The 26,873-nt window shown below is 40.5% G+C and overlaps 2 protein-coding genes across 5 annotated transcripts in view; one reads left to right on the forward strand and one right to left on the reverse strand.

Annotated features, from left to right (window-relative positions):
• RBBP4 (RB binding protein 4, chromatin remodeling factor) overlaps positions 1-11,155 on the reverse strand; it is a 28,799-nt gene extending 17,644 nt beyond the window's left edge. Inside the window, exons 1-3 of one of the 2 annotated variants that reach the window (XM_027864487.1) lie at positions 11,026-11,155; positions 9,426-9,570; positions 2,639-2,784 (exon numbers count right to left, since the gene is read on the reverse strand). In XM_027864487.1, coding sequence (XP_027720288.1) covers positions 2,639-2,784; positions 9,426-9,570; positions 11,026-11,041 — 307 coding nt within the window. In that variant the 5' untranslated portion in view covers positions 11,042-11,155. Of the gene's footprint in view, positions 1-2,638; positions 2,785-9,425; positions 9,574-11,025 lie in introns of both variants that reach the window. The other variant, XM_027864486.1, reaches the window with a different exon arrangement.
• Positions 11,156-11,470: 315 nt separating this feature from the next.
• On the forward strand, positions 11,471-23,231 carry ZBTB8OS (zinc finger and BTB domain containing 8 opposite strand). Of its 3 annotated transcripts, none has more exons than XM_027864489.1 (7): positions 11,475-12,017; positions 16,497-16,521; positions 16,790-16,911; positions 17,967-18,049; positions 19,149-19,201; positions 21,178-21,214; positions 22,617-23,231. In XM_027864489.1, exons 1-7 carry the CDS (start codon positions 11,774-11,776, stop codon positions 22,701-22,703), a joined length of 651 nt encoding a protein of 216 aa, XP_027720290.1. In that variant the 5' UTR covers positions 11,475-11,773; the 3' UTR covers positions 22,704-23,231. The 3 variants fall into 3 exon arrangements, with proteins under 3 accessions (XP_027720291.1, XP_027720290.1, XP_027720292.1); XM_027864491.1 differs by having other exon boundaries at positions 11,954-12,017; positions 16,765-16,911; XM_027864490.1 differs by lacking the exon at positions 19,149-19,201 and having other exon boundaries at positions 11,471-12,017; positions 22,617-22,710.
• Positions 23,232-26,873: the final 3,642 nt, after the last annotated feature.

Genomic DNA, 26,873 nt, shown 5'->3' on the forward strand with positions numbered 1-26,873 from the left:
GCCTTAGTTTGGCATTGAAACCCTTCACAATCTGGCTCTAGTCCACCTTCCCAGGCTTACTGCACATTACTCCCTTTCACATGCTCTCTGTCCCAGCCAAACTGGTCTTCTCATTGCTTCCTATATATGACACTCCACTTCCCTTCTCTAGATCTCTCTCTTCTTAAAATTTTTACTAATTTATTTTGATTTATCAACAACCACCTCTATAAGCTTCTGAGTTTTAAATTTTTCTCCACCTCCCTCCTCAAGACAGCACGCAATCTGACATAGGCTATACATATACATTTCTATTTAACATATTTTCACATTAGTGAGGTTGTAAGGAAGAACTAGAACCCAACAGGAGAAACCACAAAAAAGAAGAAACAAAACAAAACCAAAAAAAGAAGAGACCAAATAGTATGCTTCGATTTGCATTCATGCTCCATATTTCTTTCTCTGGATGTGGACAGCATTTTCCATCATGTGACCTCTGGAGGTGGCTTAGATCCCTTCATTGCTGAGAAGGGCTAAGTCTGTCAATGTTAGTCGCACAACGTGGCTGTTTCTGTGTACAACATTCTCCTGGTTCTGCTCACTTCACTCAGCATCAGACCATACAAGTCTTTCCAGGTTTTTCTGAAGTCTACCTGCTCATCATTTCTTATAGCACAATAGTATTCCATTACATTCATATACCACAATTGTTCAGCCATTCTCCACTTGACGGGCATCCCCTCAATTTCCAATTCTTTGCCACCACAAAAAGAACTGCTATAAATATTTTTGTACATGTAGTTTGGATCTCTTTTCACAGGCTGTTCTCCATGACTGGAATGTTCTTTCTCTCCTCACTTTCCACTTCAGTCCCTCTGACTCTCAAGACTTAGTGAGCTCAAGTGACATGCCTTATCTGAGCACTATCCTGATTGGTGTTAGTGTCCTTCCTGTCTCGATGCCAAAATTGCTTTAACATTCTATATTGGTCTGTGTACATTTTCCCCAGGAGAATGTCACCTCCCTGATGGCAGGGACTCTCTGATTTTGTCTTTATATCACCCCAGGGTCCAGCACAGAATAGGTACTTAATAAATGCTCACCTAGTGAATGAATGCACACTAAGCTAATCTGGCCCTTTGCCAGAGTTCACTACAAAACCATCAGGGCTTGTACTTTGATGGCCCAGCTTTCAAGAACTCAACCTCTACACCACAATGAGAAATGAATAGAATTCCAAAAACCAGGAGGGAAAAAAAGCAAAAAAAAAAAAAAAAAAAAAAAAAGGCAAATAAATGAAAAGTAAAAGAAACTAGGGGAAATATGAAAACATTTAAGCCGTTGTAATACATGCAGGACTACAAAAATTCAGATCTGGCAGAGTTCACCACCAAATTGTACTGAGAACAATTTTCAGGCACACCCGATAACAAACTTGCTTTGGCAGTGGCCCATGACCAAGACACAAATAGACCTTGATCAGAGTTCCTTTTGCATCTGGCAGTACACTGCTAACCAAAGAATTGAAAGTCAAATTGCACAATTATTTTGACAAAAGAATGCCTAGCAAACAACTAAAGTAGAAAGTATATACCTTAGATGAAAGAATGGATTATGATCAATACACATCTCTTATAGGGAATATTCAACATGTAATATTATTCAGATTAGAGATAGGGGAAAATAAGTTTATCTTCAGTCTGTTGCAAACAACTCAACTTCTTCTTTTCCCAAGGGAAAGCTGTTAATATAACACACCACAAGTACTCAAAATCTTACGGTCAATAATAAAATAGAGTTGAATGGCTGACTTTTAATGAATACACATTGTACTTTCCTCATAAGCTTAACTTCCTTCATACAGAATAGTTCTTTGTCATATAGATTATCAACCTATCCAAATAGAGATGTCCGCATCCTTTTTTCTTCTATTGTTTGATGATATAAAATAGAAAGAAAGAAAACTATAGCATGGTGGCTTGTACACCTCAGGGACTAAATAAACACTTTGTTGAGTTAATATGGAAATTCAGAAGGTAAAAGGGACACCTACTAACCCTTCCTATGCTGCTAGTCACACCATTTAACAAAAAGAACATCAAATGGGAGTCAAAATAGCTAGACACTTTTCTGATTCTGCCATTTTATGACTTTGATTAAGTCTAATATTCACTTGGCCAAATTGTCTTCATCTGAAAAACTTGGTTAACACTACCTGCCTTACCTACTTCTCATGGCTATCATCAACAGATTAAAATATTTTGAAAAGATTATGTATTGTACAATGCAATATATATTATCGACATCCCAGTTCCATCAGCAGACAAAAGCAACCTAAACATAGTTCTGACTTGGTGTCCTTCTCTCATTTATTACTGTTGTTCTACCAGGATTGGGGGGGGGGGGGGGGGAGGGGCAGGGGGGAGCCGTGATAGAGGTAAAGGATCAGGCAAAGGTATATTCAAGGGCACATAGTTAAACTTCTCACTCTACTGTAAACTAGAAAGGATACAGTACACTTTGCCTTCCCAAACTAAAGAATTACTAGTATATCTTATTTTAATCACAAGTAGCTCTTTCATTAAGTGTTTCCCACCACTTTGGCAAAAATTCATGAAAAAAAAAAAATGCTGGAAGCAAAATTTGCTGTGAATCCTACCTCCTTTCTCACTGTCATAGTGAGAGGCATCAAACTGAGCATCATCATTGGGGAGCTGCACACTGGCTATCACAAGATGGTTTTGTTCATCTGATGTGTGTGTGCCCAGGACAAGTCGATGAATGCTGAAATCTTTCCCTTCAGGTCTGCAACAGCAAAGTAGATTACTTTAATTAATCTCTAAGTACTGGGTCTATGAAATGGATGCTTTAAACTGAGGCAAAAGACAGTAACATAACCAGTGGTAGGGCAGAAGAATTATAAGTGCTCCTGGGCTATCCATTCACTATTCTTTTCAATCTTCAATAGTAGTGGGCACATGGCAGACACTTTAAACAGTAGTCTGAGTAACCAGACTTTTTTATTAAAGTAATTTGAGAACTGAAGGAGCCAATGTACAAGAATTCATGCATTTAACAGAGGATATTTTCTCAGAATGGGAAGGAATCATAGACTATCAGTGAGTTTAAGAGATACCTGAAAAAGCATCCTTTCTAAAACATGCCTTATAGAGAAAACCTTTGATTAAAGATCTCCAGTAAGATGTGAACTCACTACCTCTCTAGACACTTTCATTTCATTTTTGTTCTTCATTTCCAACTCTTTGTGACCGTTTGGGGTTTCTCTGGCAGATACTGGAATGATGTGCATTTCCTTCTCCAGCCCATTTTACGATGAGGAAACTGAGGCAAACAGGATTAAGTGACTTGTCCAGGGTCTCACAGGTAGTAAGTATGTGAGGCCAGACTGAAACATCAGTCTTCCTGACTCCAGGATGAGTACCCCATCCACTTCACCACCTAACTGCCCCATTTCACTTTTAGGTTGCTATTACAGTTTTGTCTTATATTAAGCCCATGTATTCCTTTTTACAACTTTGACACAATACTCCTAGTTTATCCTTATGAGGCCAAAGACCAAATCTAATCCCTCTTCCCCATGACAGTCCTTCAAATGCATATAGCATTGTTACCTCCCCTCTTTTTAAAAAAAAAAATTTTTGTTATTACTATGAACTTGAAAGATATCTCTTCTCTTGAGAAAACATGCCAATCATTCTATTGCACAGACCCAACTGAGGTCTTTTAACATACTGTTCACCTTTCTTTCAGTTATCAATATTTTCCCTAAAAGGGACCTAGGACTGAACAATACTCCAGATGTGGGCTAACAATGCAGGGTTATAATAGGACTATTGCTTCTTATTCCTGGCCTCTCTTAAAGCAGACTAATATTATATTCATTTTCTGGATTTCCCATCTCACCACTGACTTGGTCTACAATCTGCTAAGACTTCTAGATTGTTTTTTTTTTTTAAGATTAAGTGCTATTTGGCTATGACTCTCCAATCTTGTATTGGTGAAGCTGATTTCTCTGAACCTAACACTTCATGAATATTTATCCTATTTGCTCCCTACTACCACTTTCAGTTTCCATTCAGTTCCATCACTCAATATTCTCTCTTCTTTGAGGCTTATGCTATTCATATTTACTCAATCAAAAGTCTGGTAGTTGTCTACAGATCCCCAGGTCACTATCCTTCCTTCCTCAATCAGTTCAAAACCTGCTTTACAATTTTCTCTCCTCTCCAACTCCTGCCCTCATACTAGGGGACTTCAGCATATACATTCTCCCTCAAATACCCAAACCACTCAGTACCTTGATCTACTCACCTCCCATGTACTCCTCCACCCCACTTCAGCCTCACACAAAGATGGTCATATTCTTGATCTTCCCAGCACCTCCATGTTCAAGAATTCTGAAATCCCCTTATCCAACCATAATCTATTAGCTTTTTACCTCTCCTGCCTTCCTTTATACAACACTACTCTTCATCTGCTCAGTAACTTTGACCCCTTGGTTCTCTCTCAATCCATCTACCCCTTCATTACCCACTCTCCACTCTTCTCCCATCTTGACTTTCTGGCAAACCAATTCAACGCCATACTGTCCTCCTCTCTTGAATCCCTAACCCTTTTATCATATTGCTGATTATGCCCACCTAAGCTTGAGTCTTTGATCACTCCAACAATTTGATGCTTTCATTCACATGCTGCTATATGAAGACGGGGAAAAAAATTACACAACTGTTCTGACTAGGTCCACTACAAATTTGTTATACCTTAACTGAGCCTCACTGGCTGCTAAGCAATCTGACTATACCCCCCTTATTAACTCACTATCCCACTCTCCTCAAAAGTTCTTCTAAACCTTGTCATCCCTCTCTAAACTCCCTATGGCTCCTCTTCCCTTCACTCTTAGGTGAGAACCTTGCCTCATGTTTTACAGAAAAAATTGAGGTCATTCACCTTTAGTAACTCCCTCCTCTTTTCTCTTCCTTATCTCCTCTTCTTTTCTCTTATCTCCCATTCCTCTTTTACTCATCTCACATGATGAAGCAGCATTATTCCTTACCAAGGCTAACCCCTCTCTTGTTCAAGCAATCCCATTCCATTCCATCACCTCCAACAGCCTGTCCTCCTCTGTGCTGGCCACTTTTTTTTTTAAACTTATTTTTGATCTTTCCTTCCCTACTGGCTCATTTTCTATTGCCTACAATCATGCCCAATGTCTCCCCTATTCTGCAAAAAAAAAAACTTCATTTGATCCTGCCATCCTTGCTAACCATGGTCCTACATCTCTTCTGCCCTTCGTAGATAAACTTGTCAAACAGGCCTTCTATAATAGGTGCTTCCACTTTCTCTCCTTTTGCTCTCTTGTTACCATCTGGCTTCTGACTTTATTATTCCACCAAAACTGCTTTCTCCAAAGTTACTAATGATCTCTTAGTTGCTAAAATCCAAATGATCTTTTCTCAATCCCCATTCTCTCTGTAGCCTTTGACATTGCTGGCCAGTCTCTCCTTTTTCAGGATACCAGTATCTCCTAGATCTCCTCCTACCTATTTCACCACTTCTGTCTCCTTTGTGGATGCTCTAATTATACTTATCCCTCAGAGTTCTATCCTGGGCCCTCTTCTCTTCTCCTTCTATATTACTTTACTTGGAGATCTCATCAATTCCCATGGATTTAATTACCATCTCTATACAGATGATTCTTAAATCAACCTTTCCTGCCCCAATCTCTCTGATCTCCAATCTTGAATAAACTGCCTTTCGACATCTCAATTTGGGTAGACATCAAAACTCAATAATATCCAAAACAGAACTTCTTAAACTCAACGTCCAAAACTGAACTCATTATCTTTCCTCCTAACACCTCCCCCGAGCCTCATCTACCTTCCCTATTACTGTAGAGGCATCCTTACAGTCCCTCAGCGTCACAACCTAGGAGGCATACGGGATTAAACACTATCACTCATCCCCCATATCCAACCTATTGTCAAGGCCTCCATTTCATCTATTCAACATCACTTGAATAAGCCCTCCCTTCTCTCTTCTGACACTGCCACCACTCTAGTGCAGGTCCACATCACCTATCCCAATAGCCAACTGGTGGGTCTACCTGCCTCAAGTCTCTCTCCACTCCAATCCATCCTCCATTCAGCCACAAAAGTGATTTTCCTAAAGCACAGGTCTGATGTCAGTACCCCCCACCCAGTGGCCTCCTATTGCCTGCAGCAGCAAATATAAAATCAGCTGTTTGGCATTCAAACTTCTTCATAATCAAGCCCTCTCTTACCTTTCTAATCTTCTCACACCTTACTCCCCAACATATATTCTCCAAGCCAGTGACACTGGCCTCCTGGCTGATCCCTGAACTAGACACTCCATCTCTCAGCTCTAGTCATTTTTCTGGTCCATGTCTGGAATGTTCTCCCTTCTCCACTCTGACTACTGACCTCCCTGGCTTTAAGTCCCAACTAAAATCTTGTTCTATAGCCCCTTTTAATTTCCATGCTTTCCCTCTATTAATTATTTCTGATTTATCCTGAATTATATTCTGATTTAGCTCACTTTGTATATATTTGTTTGCATGCTGTCTCACCCATGAGATTGTAAGCTCCTTGAGGGCTGTCTTTTGCCTCTTTTTTGTATCCCTAGCACTTAGCACAGTGTCTGGCACACAGCAGGCACTTACCTTAGATTTAGCTCAATGTTTTATACTTCCAAGACCTTTTTGAATTCTGATTCCATCTAGTGTATTACTTACCCCTTCCAGATTGTGGCTTCCACAAATTACACAAACATGTCATATATTTTTAGACAAGTCATTAATAGATATGTTAAACATACAGTTAAACAACACACCCAAAGAGATCCCTAGGGAGATCCACTAGAGATCATCTCCCAAGATGATACTGAATCATTAGTGTTTACTCTTTAGGTCCAGACATTCAACCACTTTTGAATTCATCAAAATGAGCAAGACTAGAAATTAAAGAGCTACCCACATCTGCAAAATGGAGGTAGAGGAAAAAAACAAACAAAACAGGAGATCCCTATTTTGGTGGTATTCAACGTAAACAACTACAAACTATTGAACAGATGGACAGATTACTGACTATGGCACGAGAAGCACTTGTTTCAAACCCTGCCTCAGACATTTATTAACTGTAAGATTGGGACAAGTCACTTTATCACCCTGGGTCTCTATTTCCTCAGCTATAAAGAGTCTGGACTCAGTCAAAATAGACTTCAGTGGGCCCATAATTCTGGATAAGAAAAAAATTACACCTTTGTTTTCTTTCTTTCTTTTTTTTTTTTACACCTTCGTTTTCACTAATATCTAATTGAAATTTAGCAGTTTCTTTAACTGTAAATTTAAAATAATCTATACTATTCTAAGGGGTCCAGAGGCTTCATTAGGCTGCCTAAGGGGTATAAGACACAAAAAAGATTAAGAACCGCTGGACTAGATGGTCACTGGGGCCCCACCTAGCTCCAGGGACCCTGTAACTACACACCTGCTACATGTATCTTCAGCAAAGACAAAAGTGAAATAGTTCCTATTGTCAAGAAATTTACTTTCTACTGGGAAAATATAATATGCACACATATTATATAGGATGAGAATGAAAAACTTTCCTTAACCGAAAATTTTTTCTTAAAAAACCATACAAATGTATTTAAGCTCAAAATGAATAGAAAAAACATACAAACATGAACCATTTGTAGTTGGGCAAACCAGAATAAGGCCAAGGCCTGCAATACTAATAATAATTAATAATAATAATAATAGCTGAAATTATATAACACTTTTGAGTTTGCAAATTGCTTCACCACTATTTTATTGAAATCTCACAATAACAAAGTAAACACTTTATTCCCTCTTTCACAGATCAGGAAATTGAGGCTTAAAGAAGTTAAATGACTTGCTGACACGTACAAAACTAGGGTAAGAAGAATTTGAAGCCAAGTCTCTGATTCCAGGTTCAGTACTCTTCCCACCACTCTCTGCTAACGCTGTAAGAAATTATATCAGCTCTAAAAGAAACAAGCTAAGTAAAATTTTTGTGATCTACAGCTTTAAGTAGTATACCTCCTCAGGATACTGATGACATACAAAGGCAATGATCTTTACTGCTACTACAGTAAAGACTAGAAATATTTTCTGAAGGCTGATAATTTTTTTAAACCTATTTTAACATTCTAAACACATGAGTATATTTATGCTATTTTTATATTTATGAGTATATTTATGCTATATTTATATCTAAACACATGAGTAGCTAAATGCAAGCACTATTTCGGCACATGGAGGCTTCCTGGTCAGTGCTTTACAGAGTATTGAGACTTAAAAGTTGAAAAGGACCTTGGAGACAGTCTCTAAATAGGGTCTTTTCCCTCCAAATCCATCATTCTTAGAATTAAACTCTACTTCAGTTTGCTACAACCTTCACATGACTACTCAGCTCACCCATTTATTTCTTACCCAAGTATTTCTTCTAGATTAGCAAACTGTTCACAGTAGTGCTAACTTGTGTGAAATTACCCAAACTATTTTGCCTCTATCTTCCTACACACAGAAATAACAAAGCATCATGACTAGCCACACATACACAAATAGCTATCGACCAATTTAGACACACCTAGGTGGTATGGTATGGAGTGCTGGACAAAAGAGTCAGAATCTAGCCTCAGGCACTTATACTTAATCTCACTTAGCCCTAGTTTCCTCATCTATGAAATGGGGATAAGAGAATTTACCACTGGGTTGCTATCAAGAGCAAGAGACTGACAAACGTAAAGCACTTTTGGGGCAGCTAGGTGGCAAAGTGGATAGAGCACCGGCCCTGAAGTCAGGAGGACCTGAGTTCAAATTCGGCCTCAGACCAAACACTTGACACCTACTAGCTGTGTGACCCTGGGCAAGTCACTTAACCCCGATTACCTCACCAAAAAAAAAAAAAATGTAAAGCACTTTGGAAGTCTAAAGTGCTATTATTGTTTTTGCTATACCACCCCCCTAAGTTACTGGAGAGTAGAGAGGGAAGACAATGGACACAGTCTCCATCCATTCAATGGTAGGGTCCTTACTGTGGAAAAAATAAATTAGGTTCCAATCACAGACTATATCCTCAAATCTAGCACAGCTAGGTGGTACAGTGGATGGACAAGTGGACCTGGAATCACGAAGACATGGTTCAAATCCAGCATGGGACATTTACTAGTTGTGTAACCCCAGGCAAGCCACTTAATTTCTGCCTCAGCTTCTTCATCTGTAAAACAGGGATAATAATAGCACCTACTTCCTAGGATTGCTGTGGTATTTTAATGAGATATTTGTAAAGCTCCTTGTAGACAGTAAAGATCTACATAACAGCTCACTATTATTACTTTGATGCCACTCCTAGTCTTTTTTGCCATTAAGATATTCTGATCACCTGGTTACATCTGGAAGCCACTGTGCAGTCAGGCTGGGCCACTCTAGGGCATGGGTCATCACTAAGTCATAGAGAAAAGGAGTATTTTTTTTCCATATTTTATACTCTTCGTTGATCACCCGCTCTTCTACAGCATCATCAAAGGCTGCTAAAAAATAAAATAAATGGAGTTAACCTCTAGGTATAAGTACTTTGAAAAAAATTATCCATGGCACATATTTCTTTCCTCAGGCAGCTTGAGAGGGAGAGGGATATCCAGTCCCTTGTAGAGGATGTGAACCCTCCAAACTTTCCTCCTTTCCTTTTTGTGTGCAACTAGGAAGAACTCCAGGGCTCATTTCATAGGTTTTATAGCTGGAAAAAGTTTTTTTGAATACTGAATTCAGTCCCTTCCTTTTTCAGATGAGTAAACAGGAGCCAAGACAAGAAAAAAATGGGACTGAGCCAATTTAAATTGACAAACATTACTGTGTGTTTAATAGGAGGAAGGCACTAAGGATACAAAGATTAAAAAAAAAATACCCATCCTTCAGAAGCTAACATTCCTGGAAGGTAGGTGGATATAATATATATAGATAACTAAGGAGATATTCTCAAGTTAGAAAGAGTGCTAACAGCTAGGGAGATAAGGAAAAGCTTTTATCAGTTCTATTGAATGTATGGAAATGTCCAGTTTATTTGAGTTTGTTAATACATTTTTTTTAAAGGCTTCTCATAGGAAATAGGAACTAAGAGGAACCTTGTAAGAAGTCAAGAATTCTAAGTTATCCAGTTGAGGAAAGTGCATTCCAGGTACAAGCTTCTGCAAAAGCTCAGACAGATGAAATCCATAATTAGGAGAACAGTAGATAGGTAAATATGGCTCCAACATGATGCTTAAAGATGATCAACGGTGAAATACGTCTGGAAAGGTGAGGCTGGTGCTGGATTATGGAAGGATTTAAATGTCAGTGAGAAATCTGTACTTTATCCTAGCGGCAACTGGGGAGATGCTGGAGAACGTGGACAAGGTAAGATTCACAATCACACCTGTGTTTTTGGAAGATTACTTAAGAAGCTGGCATGGAGGCTAAAGGAAGAGGGTTCGTTTTAATTAAGAGTAACGACTAGAACCCGAGATCGTCAGACCCCCAAATCCCATCCCCCAGCTTTCCAAGGTAAGCCACTTGTCCAAGGTCACAAAGCCAGCGTAGCAGCGCCGTAAAGTCGCAGGGACTTGTGTTCCAATTCTGCCTTTGCTACTCGCTACCCCGGTGAACTTGGGCAAGTGCGGTGCCCTCGTGCGGCCTCAGTTTCCCCAACTAAAAAGTGGGGGATGGAATCCACGATCGCCCAGAGCTCGCTGCAGCGCACCCCTCCCCCCAGTCCCAGGTGGGGCAGCGCCGGCCCCTGGCCTCCTTCCTGGGGACGGACACGTAGACGAGGCGGTGAGGCCTGCGGGAGGATAGCAGTCCCGAGACACCGGGGAGAGCCGGAGGCCGCGGGCAGTGAGGGCTCCTCTCACATCCCTCCCTCCGTGGGTCGGGGAGGACCGACTCGGGCTGCCGGGAGGGCCCCCTCCTCCGCGCTCGGCCCCCCTCCTTCCCTCGGCTCCCCTCACCTTCCTTGTCGGCCATGGCGGGCGGAGAAGCTGACGGACTGAACGACGGGCGGAGGGACCGAGGACTCCCGGGGTCGCGGCACCGCGAAGGGGGGGTGAGGGTGAAGGGGTGGGGGATGGGGAGGGCTCGAGGGCGCTAGCTCAGCGCGCGCGGCCTCTATTGTTTCCTGCCGCCCCTGCGTGTGGCCCGAGTCGCGCACCTTCGCGCCAACGGCGGCCAATCGGAACAGGCCGAGGCGAAAGGGAGGGGGGGAAAAGGAGGAGGAGGGCGCCTCGGCGGTGGCCAATCGGAAGGCGTGTCGCCACCGCGAGCCGGCTTTGGCATCGCGGTCTGCCCCTCCCCCCACGGTTTGGCACCGCTTCTTCCTCTCCCCGCGCGGTCGGGTTGCGGAGATTAGCTAGCGCGCGCAGCCCGGCCGCCCGGGAAAACGGTTGCTGGTCACGTGAGCGGGGCGGGAGGGGGAGGGGAAAACTGGAAAACGGGGAGGCTCGAAGCTCCCTTGGGAGGCGGCCATTTTCCAGTCGGGCTCCATTAAGGTTCACCCGATGTTCTGGCTTTTACCTCCTTCGACGGGAGAGTCCCAGGACCCCTCTCCATTGAAGCGAGAGGGAACCCGGGACCCTTTAATAAGAGAAGCCCAGCTTCTTTCCTCGGAGGCGAAGGCATCCTCGCCTAGACCTACAGCGGTACAAGGGCTGGGGGACTAATTTAGACCCCACTGTCGCCAGAGTCAGCTCCTCCTACTACATGATACGGTCTAGGGTCAGCGGCCGTAGCGGAGGAGGATGGCAAGAAATGAGGCCTGGCCCTTTAAGTGCACGAGTTGCGGGGCGGGGACTTCGGGCGGAAGCTGCGCCCGTGAAGGGCGGAAGTGGAGCCTTTGGCACAGTAGTCATGGCTCAGGACGGGGAAGACGTGAGGGACTACAACCTGAATGAAGCGCAGAAGGCGATCAAGGCGAAGTACCCCCCAGCCATCCGGAAATACGAGTGTGAGTGCGCTTCCTCTCAGATTTTGGGCCCTCCTAGCGGGGGAGGCCTTCTTAGGGTGGAGAACGGGCCCTCACGAGGCGTGAGAGGGCCACAGTGGGAGTTCTCGCCCTAACACCACTGATGGACCTTGGACGCTGCCCTCTTACCGCACCCCCATTTTACGGAGGTGTAGTCTGAGGCTCAGAGAGAGCCCAAAGTCACGCCGCTAGGATTCCCAGAGCACTCACTGAAATTCAGTGCTCTTTCCCGACTGCGCACCATCAGAGCAGTCCATTATCTGCTTCTTATTACCTGTGTGACCTGTAAGTCACTTAGCCTTTCTGGTCCTCAGTTTCCTTAACTATGAAATTCTATGACCCTTTGATCCATTAGCATGGTGTATTAAATGAAACAGAATTAGGGTACTAGTCTTAGAGTCAGAAGCCTAGACTCACTGGAAAACTGTATTATCCTGGCAAATCACTTAACCTCTCTGAGCCTCAGTTTCCTTATTTGTTAAATGGTAATAATAATGCCCTATCAACCTCACAGAGTCATTGTAAGTAAATTTCAATTCTATATAATACTATATAAACAAGATATTATTGGTATCTTGGGGCCCACCTTTGCAGAGTTTTTTTTTCTTAGCTTATTCATTCAATCACTCATTTATAACATTCTTTTTTCAAGTTCCAAATTCTCTCCCTCCAGTCCCTCCTCCACTCATTGAGAAGGCAAGCCATATGATACCCATTATATGTATGAAGTCATGTAAAACATAGGTCTATATTAGCCATGTTTTACAGAGTTTCTTGTTTTTAAAGCTTGAGCTTAAATGTATGTTAAATATAAGTGTGTACACTCTATACATTTAAAGTCCTTTTAGGGGTTTTGGGGTAAGAGTCACAAGATCATAGATTTAAAGTTAGAAGGGACCTCAAAGGTCATTAGTCCAACCCCCTCATTTTACAGATGATGACATGGTCACAGAGAGGTTAAGTGACTTGCCTAAGGTCAAACTAGTATTAGACACTCAGCAGAGTTTGGAATTTGAACCCAGATCTTATAACTCCAAGTCTGTCATTCTTTCCCTTGGACCACACTGAAGTAGGAGAAGCAGCTGAGTAAATTTAAAGGCAGTCAATAAGTATTTCATTAGTGTTCATTGTAGGGGATAAAAAATGAATTCACAAATATTTGAGTGGCTACTATATACAAAGGCTTATACCAGGTATTTTCTCTTAAAAAGTTTATGGTCTGGTAGGGAATCCAGGACCAGTATACATGAAGGAATTAGAGAACGTTATAGAAATATGTTAATTGAGTGTTAAAAATTGTAGGTTGCTACAAAAGTTTAGCAAAGAGGGAGATCACTGAGCATGAATTAGGGAAGATGGCTTGGAAGAGGTGGAATGTAAGATAAGCTGGATAGATTTTGACTAGGCAGGATGAGAGACGGCATCTCATTTGAGGGAAATAATCTGATTGAAAGCAGGGAAATAGCATGGCATATTTCTATGATAACATGGAAACTAGACAGACTAGAACAAATGGTTGTGGTTTGTCGTTCATTCTCGAAGAGGACCATGACATCAAGAAGATGATAACATGACTTGCAATTGAATTTGACTTGAATGACGGAGGGCTGTGCAAAGTCACAAGTCTCACTTTCTCCTTTGGAGCCATCTGGGTCCAGTGACCAGATATTGATTGGGGTGGCTGGAGATAGCCCAGCAAATGTTTGGTACCTTTTGGGGAATCATAGGAGATAGGTAGGGAAGAGTCCTGAAAGCCAGGTAAAGAAGTTGATATAGAAAGCATGAAATAGAGCTTGTGGAATATTCAGTATTCAGTCTAGTGCAAGTCATATTCCGTGAGTTTTCTTTCTCCCAGTATTTTTAAATGGGTGAAATCTCTTTAAAGTAAACCTCCAGGGCAGTCTTGCTGAGGAGAGAGCATAAAAGTCCAATTGTTGTTGTTCAGTTGTGTCCAACTCTTTGTTTCCCCATTTGGGGTTTTCTTGGCAGAGATACTGGAGCAATTTGTTATTTTCTTCTCCAGCTCATTTTACAGATGAGGAACTGAGTCAAACAGGGTTAACTAATTTGCCCAGGGTCACACAGGTAGTAAGTGAAGCCATATTTGAACTCAATGAAGATGAGTCTTCCTGATTCCAAGCCCAGTGCTCTTATCACTTCGCCACTAAAAAGTCCAATAAATGTATACAAGCCAACAGATGTGTATGAAAGAGGAATGGGGGGAAATGTTGTCCAGTGTCTTGTCCTTTCCAACCTGATTGTATATAGATGAATATCTCAGTTATTTCTTTAGCTTTAGCTGGTTCTCTGTCAGCCAATCAATAAACATTTATTATTATTTATTATTAAAGTGTCTACTAGTGCTCGGCGCTATACTAAGCATCAGAGATACAAAGAAAGATAAAAGACAGTTCCCACACTATAGATGCTAACAATCTCATGAATGATCAAGTCCTAATGGAAAATAATGAGATTACTGCCCTGGGCTTCTCCTTAAATGATCTGGTAGGAGATCTCCAATGTCCACCCTCCACCATCTCCAATCAGAGGGAGGTAAGGGCCCCAGGAGAAAGGGGTGCTAAGGAGATGTGAATTTCAGAGTTAATATAATCTTGCAGGAGGATGAGTTTCTGGAGATCATGAAGTCAAGAGAGTAGTGGGGTGGGAAATAATGAGATGAGTGCCCTCCTTTAATGGAGGTAGTCTGGCCTGTTCTGTCTCCCACTCTTCTCATGAGAGGGCTCCTGTTCTTGAGAGGAATGATTATCCACCTTGGTTACCATTTATTTCAGGATGCCCTAAAAATCCTAGTCCTTGTTTGAGGTGCCGTTTTTGATTCAAAATAAGTTATGGTATAGAGAATTATTATACTAATCACTCACTTAAATATTATTCAGTCACTATTTCATTTCATCAATAACATTTATTGACCCCCTAAAGAATTTGGATTTTATCCTGTGGACAATAAGGAGCCGTCAAATAATTTTCTTAAAATACCATTTTTAAAAAATGATAATTTAAAAGAAAGAGGAAAATATTGGAGGCAAGAAGACTAAGTTACTATAATAATATGGATAATGATTATAACTCACATTTATATAGCTAAATGCCAGCTATTATTAAATAGCACTTTGAGGTTTTTAAAAGATGAACTAATGGAGGGACTGACTGATGACAGTGAGAATGGAAAGGAAGGAACAAATGTGAAAGATATTGTAGATTTGAACCTCCAAACAATCCAGTGACATAGAGAAGGTATCATTCCCATTTTTGAAGATAAAGAAGCTGAACCACAAAGGAATTAAATAACAACCAAAGTTACACAGGTAGTTTAATGACAGAACTGAGACTAGAAATGAAGTCTTTTAATTCCTAGTCTTACTTTTTTCAATCCCACTATGCTTTCTTCCCTAGTGTTATGAAAACAGTAGCAAAAATTATTCTTAGTCTTTCCTCTGATTGTAACTATTAAGCTGTGTTACAGATATATAAAATATTTATTTCGTTGCTACTTCAGTGTTTTGTCTTTGAACAGAACTGAAGAGTAGAAATTGTGTAGTATATCATACAGTATATGTGTATGTATGTGTGTGTATGCGTGCCACAAGTACTATGTAAAATGTAGCTTTGAATGCTTTTATGAAGATTATAAAACATTTAAGATCTGTTTTCTACTCATGAGAAATTATTCTTCTCTAGTATTCTAGCTGTCTGAAAAAGCAAAATTTAGAGAAAGCTTTCCATTTGTTTTCCATGGTTGTATTGTAATTCTTTGAATGACATTGTACCCAGAAGACATTTAGTAAAAATTTAATTTTCCTCTTTGGGGGAGAATCAGCTAGGGTACACTCTACTGTGTTTTTGTTGTTTACTAGTGACAGGAAACCACTTGGTTAGATATATTTTTCTTATTAAGAAATAGTAATTTCTTAGATATTCTCCAGATTACCGAGAAATCAGAGTTCCTGTTACTCCCTTTAGGAATTGTTAGTTATTTTAGTTACAAGTTTGACTCATTAAATCTAATGATACCAATTTTAAATTGGACCTATAATTTCATCAGTGTAGAGATCTCTGGGTAAGGAACTTCCTTTATTATTGTAGAATGGCACCTTCTCAACAATTTATAGTTTTAAACAGTTGCCTAGGGAACTGAGTTTAATGACTTGCCCCAACCTCAATATGTGTGCAGAGGCAGGAACTTAAACCCATCCAGGTCTCCTTGTTTCTGAGGCCAACTCTGTTTTACTGCGATGCCTGATACAGCTACTGAGTAGCATATAACCAGATAGGTTTAAATCTTTAAAAATAACTATGTACAGATTGATAACAGAGTATGAGATGTATAGTATTCTGTTTTCATCAGAGTTTAGCATTTTTTTAATAATCAGCTAGGTGTAATTTTTTTTATCTATGTGATCATCAAATTTAAGATCTCATTAGTATTTTTTCCTCCCCTAGATCTGGATCACACAGCTGATGTACAGTGAGTATTACTGGAATTTGAAGACATAAAGTCACTACATACATTCCTTTGAAAATCTCCATTTAAATTGAGGCTAAAAGGGAGGTTCTGTATTTGGCTACTTTCATCCTTGTTTCTCCTACCTAATTTGGTTCCTCTGGAATAAGAAAGTGGTGGTTTCAAAGCACTCGGTGTTAGTGCATTTAGTCTTTTTGTGCTTACACTGGTTTGCTCTCCCTTTTCCCTGAAGTGATTCTTTTGCAGGGGTGACTTGATCCCATCTCCATAGGTTACATGCTTGGGGAGACACATTGGAAGAAGCATTTGAGCAGTGTGCGATGGCCATGTTTGGTTATATGACAGACACAGAAACTGTGGAGCCGCTCCAGACGGTTGAGGTGGAAGCTGAAGGTAAAAATTCACTTTTGTTGTAAACAAAGGCACCTGAATTTGGCTTAAATGTAGTGACTAATTTTGGTTTCAGAGCCCAGGTGATAACATATTTCCCTCTTCTTGGCAAAGAGTGGGAGGCTGTAGGAATAGAAGAAGCACGTACTGTTAGACATGGCCACTCTTATCAGTTACGCTTGGTGATTTTTGTTTCAAGGGAGGGTTCTATGGGTTGGGGAAAGGAATGAGTATTTATTAAGCACCTACTGTGTGCCAGGCATTATGCCAAGCTCTTCACTTTGATCTTCAAAACAACTCTTTGAAGTATGTACTGTTGTGATTCCCCTTTTACAGTTGAGGAAGCTGAGGCAGATAACAGTTAAGTACTTCTTTGGGATCCTACAGCTAGGAAGTGTATGTGTCTGAGACCAGATTTGAATTCAGGTTTCACTGAATTCACTAGATATCCACTTTGCCACAAGTTGCCTTATATGCTCATTTGGAGGAGCATATTTAGAAGGACCTGTGTGGTAAAAAACCGAAAGGTTCCATTAAAACTTTTTTCCCCTATATTTTTCTTCTAGGTGTAAGTGCATCCTCCAAAGAGGGAATTGCTATAAATGTGCAACATTTCATGTTATTGAATGTGTTAGAAAATTTGATAGTATAAGCAAAAAAAAAAAAGTTAATTAGCCAAACCTGTTCTTCCTCTCACGTTATATATACAGATATATAGTTCTTGCTGATTTTTATTCAAGGTAGAAAATGTGGGGGCTCTTACAGTTGTTTTCCTATTATCCATTTATTGACTCATCAATCTGTACTAAGTATATGTGCTATGCTAGGGGTCTAGAGTGAGAAAAAGATAATTAAGACATGATTCTTTTCCCTCGTGAAATTTATAATCTAGCAAAGAAGATAACCCATATATCAGTGTGCAGTACTGTATGATGGATATACAATAGGCAAAGTGAAAAATATAAGCATAAGATGGGTACAAACTTCTTTGCTAGGACAGATCATTTCTGAATTTGAGAAACTGCAAATTTATAACCCTTTGTGGTTTGACTTTGTAGGAGATGACCTGCAGTCTCTTCTCTTTCACTTTTTGGATGAGTGGCTTTATAAATTTAGTGCTGATGAATTCTTCATACCTCGGGTAAGCAATGATTTTCTCTGTTACTGAGCAGAGGGGTTTTTTGTCCACTGCACAGAATCAGAGCTATCTCAGAAGCCATATCGTCCAACCTATACCTGAGCAAGAGAGTCCTTGCTACACCCTCACAGACATTTGTGGTCATCCAGCCTTAGTCAGAATGCCTCTAGAGAAAAAGGAACTTAACGTCTCCTGAGGCAGCCCATTTCACTTCTACAGAGGTCTTGTTAAGAAGTGCTTCTTGACATCAAGCCTAAGCCAGGCTCTGCAGTTTTCACTCATTGCTGCAGATTCTGCTGTGTAATATTTCTTTCTTTTTTTTTTTTTTGGTGAGGCAATTGGGGTTAAGTGACTTGCCCAAGGTCACACAGCTAGTACATGTCAAGTGTTTGGTCTGAAGCCGGATTTGAACTCAGGTCCTCCTGACTTCAGGATCGGTGCTCTATCCACTGTGCCACCTAGCTGCCCCCTGCTGTGTAATATTTCTTTATAACACATGATGTCATAATAACCTTTCAATACTTGATGATAGCTATCTGTTCCCTAAATCTTCTCTTCTTCAAGCTAAACGTCCCCAGTTCCTTTATCTAATCATTAGTTATGAACTCTTCAACTGGTGAAGCCCTTCACCTGGTCCTCTTTGGTGGGTACTCTCTTGCTTATTAAAAACCTTCCTAAAATATGATATCTAGAACTGAGTCTAATACTCCAGATGTGTTCTGACCAGTGCAGCAATGACTGTGACCTCCCTAATTCTGGACACTGGGCCTCTCAATGCTCCCTAAAATTACATTAGCTTTATGGCCTGCCGTGTTGCACTGTTGACTCATTTTGAGATTGCAGTCCATAGGTTATTTAAAGTTAAATTAATGGAGACCATTTATGCAAATGTGTAAAAAGGTGTTTATTTAGAGAAATTATCCTAATTTTTTACTGAAACATAATTAGTTTGCCCTAGTTGCTTAACATTTGAATCCCCTTCCCTTGAGGGAAGGGTTCTGATGACCCTGATCACTTTTTATCTAGAAATATTGGTATTGGGTAGTGCAGACAAACCTTTTATTATTACACACAAGTCTGGTTTTTCTTCTACTCTTCTTAGGAAGTGAAAGTACTATCTATTGACCAAAGAAACTTCAAATTACGCTCAATTGGGTAAGTAATAGGTTTTTTCAAACCTATTTTTATTTTGCTTGCTTTGTTCTTATAACACCTTACTTCTTCAATATATCTCTGACTTCTCCTTTACTTGGGGTGCCATCCTTTATAATAAGGAATAGAAAAGGAAGAGGAAGAAAAAAGCAGTTCAGCAAAACAAGCCAAATCTGGAGTTATAAGCAGCGTTCCATATCTGTTGAAAAGAAGGGGGGAAGTACATTCACATATCTCTTCTTTGAGGCCAAGCTTAGGTCAATCAACAAGCATTTATTAAGCACCTGCTATGTGCTAAGCAGTGGGGATACAAAGAAAGGCAATAGATAGTTCCTGTTCTCGAGTTCACTGTCTGGAGCAGGGGAGACAGTATACAAACAGGTATGTATAAACAAGCTATAGACAGGCTGAAGTAGAACTAATTGAGAGAGAGAAGGCATTAGCATTAAGGGTGGTCTGGAAAAGCTTCATGTAGCAGTAGGATTTTAACTGAGCCTTGAAATAAGCCAGAAAGTAGACATGAGGAGGAAGAGAATTCTAGGCATGATGGAGAGCCAGTGAAAATACATGGAGTGAAGAGATGGAAGGTTTCCTGAAAGAAATAGCCAGGAGGCCAGTATCACCGGATTGCAGAGAGTATGGGGGTGAGTAAGGTGTAAAAAGCCTGGAAAGGTAGGAGAGGGCAGGTTATAAAGCATGTTGAACACCAGATGGAATCTTATATTTGATCATGGCATGATGGGGAGCCACTGGAGATTACTGAATAGGGAGGTGATATGGTCAGGCTGCTTAGGAAGATGAATTTGAAAACTGAGTGAGCTGGAGGGACTGGGTCTGTGATTTTATTAGTTTGGGGAACTCCTGGGAGATGAAACTCTATCAAAACAGTTCACACTTTCTCTGCAGCTGATAGTCTTAGCAAGTACTTGTGGTACTTAGAGATGAAGGTACTTTCCCTGAGTGACCCAGGTCTTCCTGGTCCCAGGGGCAGCTCTTCATCCACAATGCCAGGTTATCTCAAGGAACCAAGTTTAATTGTTATAGTTACACAGTATAGAACCTCTCTTAAAGGATGAATCAAGAAAGTAAGTAAAGATGTCAGCATTGTATAATTTTGGAAAAGTGATAAAATAGGAACTGTGTTCAGACCTTAGTTACACATTCACCAGGCTAACCTCCTGACTGCAAGTAATTGCTAGTAGGTGTTTATTCCACTTTCACTTGAAATCGCACTAGGAAGATATGTGAGTGTTAAAACAGCATTTGTCAAGTACCTTCTATGTGCAGAACTCTGTACTACACACTATGTCTTCAGCAGTGCCTATCAGCCTGTAAAAACTATTTGACCAAAGTGCCTGAAAAACTAAGACAATGGACCTTTCAAAATAAAACAGTTCTTTTTTTTTTTTTCCTGTGTGCTTAGTTAATTGAAATTTCAGATCACTTGTATTCCTAGTATCTTATTAAGGCAACTAAGTGTCACGGTGGATAGAGCCCTGGGCCTAGAGTTGGGAAAACTTGCAGCCTCAGACACTTAGCAGTTGTGTGACTCTGACAAACCTGTCTGCCTTGTGTTAATTTCCTGATTTGTTATACCTCCTAGGGTTGTTGTTGAGAATTAAATGAAATATTTGTTAAAAGTGTTTATCATAGTACCTGGCACCTAGTAGGTACTATATAAATCCTTATTCTCTCCCCCACCCTCCACTCCTGACACATACTAGCTATGTGACCCTGAGCAACTCATTCAACCTTTCTATGCTCATTTTTCTCACCTGTATAGCACCTGCCTTATGGGGTTGTTATGAAGATCAAATAATTATGAAATAATTTAATTTCAGTGATTAAATAATATGTGTAAAGGGCTTTGCAAACCTTAAAGTACCATAAACATTTTAGCTATTATTTTATAATGTAAAAATCCTATAGAAATTCCTAAAATTGTGCAAGATTTTAACCATATCTTTATTTTTCTTAAGGTGGGGAGAAGAGTTTTCTTTGACCAAGCACCCTCAGGTATGTAAAAATTCAGTAGACTTAAAACGTTTTTTACCCAAAGTGAGAAAGGCATGATATAATTTTTCTTTGTAATATTATGTTAGAAGTTGTTTTTTGTTTGTTTTTTGTTTTGTTTTGTTTTTGCTGAGGCAGTCAGGGTTAAGTGACTTGCTGAGGGTCACACAGCTAGTGTCAAGTGTCTGGTCTGAGACCAGATTTGAACTCAAGTCCTCCTGACTCCAGTGTCAAAAGTTTTGAGTGAAGAATTTTATCTTATTAACTGTTATGAACAAGTCACATTCACATGATACCCTAGTAGACAGATTTTCCCGGAATTTACATATGACTTGCCTGGAAGTAAATGACTAATGTGTGTGAAGCATGTTGTAAATGTTAAAGCCTTGTAGAAGTGTCTGTTATTAGAAGCCACTTGGCTGAGTGAGCCAGTAAGTCAGGTGACCTTGGAGCCCCCAGGCAGTTCTGAATAAGTACATAAGCAGCAGAGCAGTTGCTAAGCTGCATGCTGGTAGAGGGAAATCACAGGTATGGACCAAAAAGATTATTGTTACATAGTTTTTATTATAATAATATGTTTTTAACCGTATGCCAAACATCATTTCCTGAGGTCAGGCCATGTGGTAGAGGGCACCAGCTCTGCAGTCAGACGACCTGGATTCAAATACTGCCTCTGATGTTTAGTACCTTTATGACTAGAGCCAAATCATTTAGCACCCCCCTCAGGTCTGGGTCTCCACATCTTTAAAATGAGGAGGTTGGACCAGGTGGTCTCAGAGGCCACTTTTAGCTCTAGTCTTACAATCCTATGCTCTTTCTGAAGGACAGGCCTAGGCTTGTGAAGGCCATAGCTGAAAGCCAGAACAGTTGGGAACCACTCCCACCAAGCTTTGTGCTCAGATGGCTACTCTGTAACTGACTGTCTCCTAATCAGCAACCATTAGATCAGTGGTAAAAGTGAAGGTCTCATGAGCAGCAGGGAGATAATAAAAAATGGAGGTGATAATAATAGCATTCATACAGCACTTTACAGCTGCAAAGTGCTTTACAAACATTAGATCATTTAACCCTCACAAGAACCCTGGGATATAGGTACTGTTATTATCCCTATTTTGCACATGAGGAGACTGAAACTGGAGGAGATTAAGTAACTTGCCCAGGGTCACACAGCTAGTAAATATCTGGATTTGAATTAAAATCTTCCTGACTCCAAGTCCAGTGCTCTATCCAGTGCACCACCTAGCTTCAAAGAGGCAGTGGAAGGAAACAAGTAGGTGAGAGAAACAGAGCAGCATGAATTTTTGGTCTTTATGCCATGTTGTTTTCAGGGTTTATGATTATATTTTACTGTCTTTTCTCCATTTAAATTTTATTTTAATTTTTCTGTCTCCAATCACCATTTTAGGGGACTGAAGTCAAGGCAATAACATATTCAGCGATGCAAGTCTATGATAAGGAGAAGCCAGAAGTTTTTGTAATTATTGACATTTAAAGCACAATGAAAGTACTTCTAAGAAGAACTGTTGTTTCTTTTTCCTTGGGGGAAAACACAGTGATTGACCTAAAAAAGGAGAGAAAGAAAAAGGACAGATATGGATAACTAGCCTTCTTACAAGAAACTGAAAATTTGGGGCACAGATGTATTCTGTCCTCTCTTCAAACTTGGAGAAAAATTCAGGTGGCACAGTATGTTTCCTCATTTATGAATTATTGGCTAACGTAGCAGGAAATTTAATCTTCCCTACCCCTACTATTGCTGTGGAAGCATACTAGCCCTATGGGCTTTTCTATATTTTCCATTTTTTGAAAACGGGTCATTGAGAAGATAGGTTTCAGTAAATTTTGCTTTTTATCCAATTTGCTAAGATAATTTTAAGTTACACATACGAAACAGCTAAATGATGGGCTGCTGTGAGGTGCTGTGTCTCTTGTACTCTATCTGGATTCATTTTTAAAGAAATGGTTATAGTTGCACTATAAAAAGACTTTTTTTCTTGAAAAATTCACTGAAACATTTTGACTCCTTCCCTTCTTCCTTTTTTTGTTTCCTTGCAAGTGACTATAAGAAATGATGGCTTCCTAATACTTTAATTTTAAAATGAACATGGGTACATTGTTAAAGACTGGAAAGGGAATATGTTTAAGTGTGTGTTTGTTTTAATTAACAGTGCAACCCTTCTCTGGTAAGGGTTCAGGTGATCAAGAACACTACACTCAAATGATAGCCTTGTTGCTTTCCTTTTCAGTGAAACTGCTTCAGTCAGATTTTTAACTTGACCTTACTCTATTGCTACAACTGCAGAAAAGATTTTATTGAAACATCTTTTGCTATTTATACACTTCTTTTTTAAAATGACCAGTGAGTAGTGCTATCACCTATTTCCGTTATCTGCCCAGATTTACCTGAAAGGAGGATTTTGGCCATGTAAAGAAGGATACCTTTATACAACAGTAGCATTGTCCTTCTGTGACTTAGCAGAAAGTGGAATTAATAATGACTGGGGCCGAGAGCCTGTTGTTTGGAAAAAACTGTGATCTACAAAAATGAGCATTCAGTCTTGTATACATAGGCTAACCAGTTAACATCAGCATGGAGCAGTGCTTGACAAAAATGATATCTTGTAAATCTAAAATGATTTGCAATTTTCCTGGTGTAAGTTTGTGTATCTTCAAGCAAAATTGTCAAAAAGAGTTTCCTTAATCTTTTTGTAATTTGTCATTTTTTAAATAAAAGATTTCTGTTGTACAACCTGAGGGCATAAAGAAAATTGAATTATTATTTCCCCCTGGGCTTTGCATTGGTCTTTGCAAATAATGTGCTTAACATTTGAATGAATGATCTTTCTGTCATTTACTTTGAGGGCATAGTCCCTCAAAACCCTGAAAACTGGGGAGGAGGGAGAGCACTGGACAGAAGATTTGAATTCCAGGCCCTGACCTGTCCTCAAGCCAGTCAGTAAATCTTTTCTGAAGCTAAGGTTTTTTCATAATTTAAACTGGATCTAAGGTCTCTTCTCACTCTTGACAATCAATCAACAAGCAATTATTAAGTACGTGCTATGTGCCAGGTACTCTTAGGTACTAGGTATACAAAGATAAAAAAAATGAAACAATCCTTGCCCTGGAGATCACGTTCTATCAGGTGACATGTAGCTCTTAAGGGTATAGAGAATCTGTGTAGTTTTGGTGGGGAAGAGCTCGCAGATGGGAGGAATCATGTAGTAGGTTGTATGACTTGAGCCAAGTTGTGAGGAACGTAGGGATTCTAGAAGGGTTGAGGGAGTGCACTCTGCGTAAAGGCACAGAGGGGCCAGATGGATGTAGAGTGTAGGATGGGTAGAACAATAGAGTTTGTGAAAGAGGGTCATGAATTTAGTAATCTTTCAAAATGGTTTGAGAAGGTCTTTGGGTGCCAGAGGAGTTTGTATCTGATACTGGAAGCAATAGGCTAAGGCCAGCTGGATGAAGGCTGTATGACTGTACAGCATAGCACTTTACATGTCATTAAAGCATGTAATTTCAAATTCTGGTGACTTAAGGGACTATCTTTTTACCAACCCCAGCAAAAGGTCCTGTCCAATAAAGGGATGCCGTATCTGCTATTCCTGCCCTGCAAGCCCTGAGCAGGAGGCCTTGTCCAGGCCTGAGGTGTCTCATGCCCAATTCACCTCCTACTTAAATTTTGTTCCTTTGGGAAGTGTCTGCCCATGCAGGTGGGGCTCTCTTGCTGGCAAACAATAAACCCTCCATTGGTTGCTAAATTTTTTAATTAGGTTTGGTTCTGGTTCTTGTTGGTTCCATCACTGACAATTTTACCCACAACTTCATTAACTTTCAGAGAATTAAGAAAGGGATTTATAGAGAAGGCATAGCAAGAACAAATAGAATAATATTCCCCACAAAATGGGGTCACATTTTGCACACACAAGGTCCCTGTGGAGGAGAGTAGCATGCAGAAGACATTGTGGTCAAGGGTAAGTACCACTCCTAGTCACTGGAATCCTTTCTCCCTTCATGGAGTCCAAAGATTAGCTAGAGTCCATAGCTGGCATTTGTCCATCATTGGACACTACCGCTCTAGTGGCCGCTGCTACTGCATCCGGTGGATTCTGCTACTCGCTTCAGTTGCCAATGGGACCACTGATAGATCTCCTGAATTCAGTCATTCCCTTAAGATCAGGAAAGAAACACAAAAGAGGAGCCGTGCACTCATGGCCAAATAAGCCAGGTGGGAGATGAGTATCTCCTTTCCCCATCCTGGTGGCATATAGCAGTGCTTGCTTCACTGGCAGACAGGAGGGAAAAGAGATCATTGGGTCACCCTTTTGGATGTCCCAGTGGAGCTCAGTTCCAATTCAGCAACTCCTGAGTCATAAGGCCTTCCGGCCCCTCAGCCAATTAGAATACATTTCTTATCTCACATTACCAGCCCCCCATGACAAAGGGCTAGAAGTAGGCCTCCTTTCATCCCCACAAGTTATCATGTAGTCATTTGGGCTGGAACCAGACAGGAAATATGTGCAAAAGCTTCAAGGATTAGGTCCTGATTGGCAAACCTTCTTCAGTACTCCCATTACACAAAGAAGCTCACAATCGGCTAAATAAGGTGCTCCACCTGGAGTATGTAGATTATATCCCAGAGAAAGAGGTCTTCTTAACTAAGGCAAAGGAAACCACAAGTCTAGAACCCGTGGTATGATATGGTGGTAATGGAGAGTTCAGTTACCCAGGTACCTGTTGGAGTTCTCTGCCAAAACCAAAGCTATTACTTTTTTCACCTGCCTTAATAATTAATTATTCCAAAGGTGGAGAAATCAACAAGTAAAAATTGTATTCAGGAGATGCTTCTCTACAAGGGTGAACTGCTTGACTGGGGAGAAATGGTGGAAATCTTGGGGAAGGGGGTTATTCCTGTACCAGCTATACACTCTTTCCTTTTTGGTCCCTGACTCTACTCCCACCATCTTCTCCACTCCTATTCACATGCTTCTGAATGTAGCTAAGGGAAATCATTAAACTATGCGTATTGGGTCCACCACAAAAATGTATGTTATCTAATATCAACTTATCCCTCACTTCAGCAAGGCAAATTTTTTTTTTTTTTTTGCTGTTATTGTTCAGTCTTATCCGACTCTTTGTGACTCTGGTTTTGAGCGGGGTTTTGTTTGTTTGTTTGTTTGTTTGCAAAGATATCAGAGTGGTTTGCCATTTTCCTTCTCCAGCTCATTTTACAGATGAGGAACTAAGGCAAACAGGGTTAAGTGACTTGCCCAGGGTCACATAGCTAGTAAGTGTCTGAGGCCAGATTTGAACTCAGGTCTTCCTGACTTTAGGCCCAGCTTTTTATCCATTGTGCCACCTAGCAAGGCATTATATTCTCTAATCCTTTAACTATCCCAAACTCCGCCTTGGACCTTTTCGTTTCTTTAGGCCACCCATGGCATCCCTCCCCACCCCGCCCCACCACCCTCACCATCTCTGCTGAAGACTTCACCTTTTCTTCACTGAAAAAAATGTGGATCACTTGCTAAGATATTCCTCTTGTCTCCTCTCCCTCATCTCCCCCGTTATCTCCTTTATTCAGATATTGGATGAAAGGATGGCCCTTTTCCTTGCCAAAGCCAATCACTCTACATGCAGCCTTGATTCCCCCCTCTCCCAT

Source organism: Vombatus ursinus, unplaced genomic scaffold (assembly GCF_900497805.2).
Source record: "Vombatus ursinus unplaced genomic scaffold, bare-nosed wombat genome assembly UNPS02014775.1, whole genome shotgun sequence".
NCBI lineage: Eukaryota > Metazoa > Chordata > Mammalia > Diprotodontia > Vombatidae > Vombatus > Vombatus ursinus.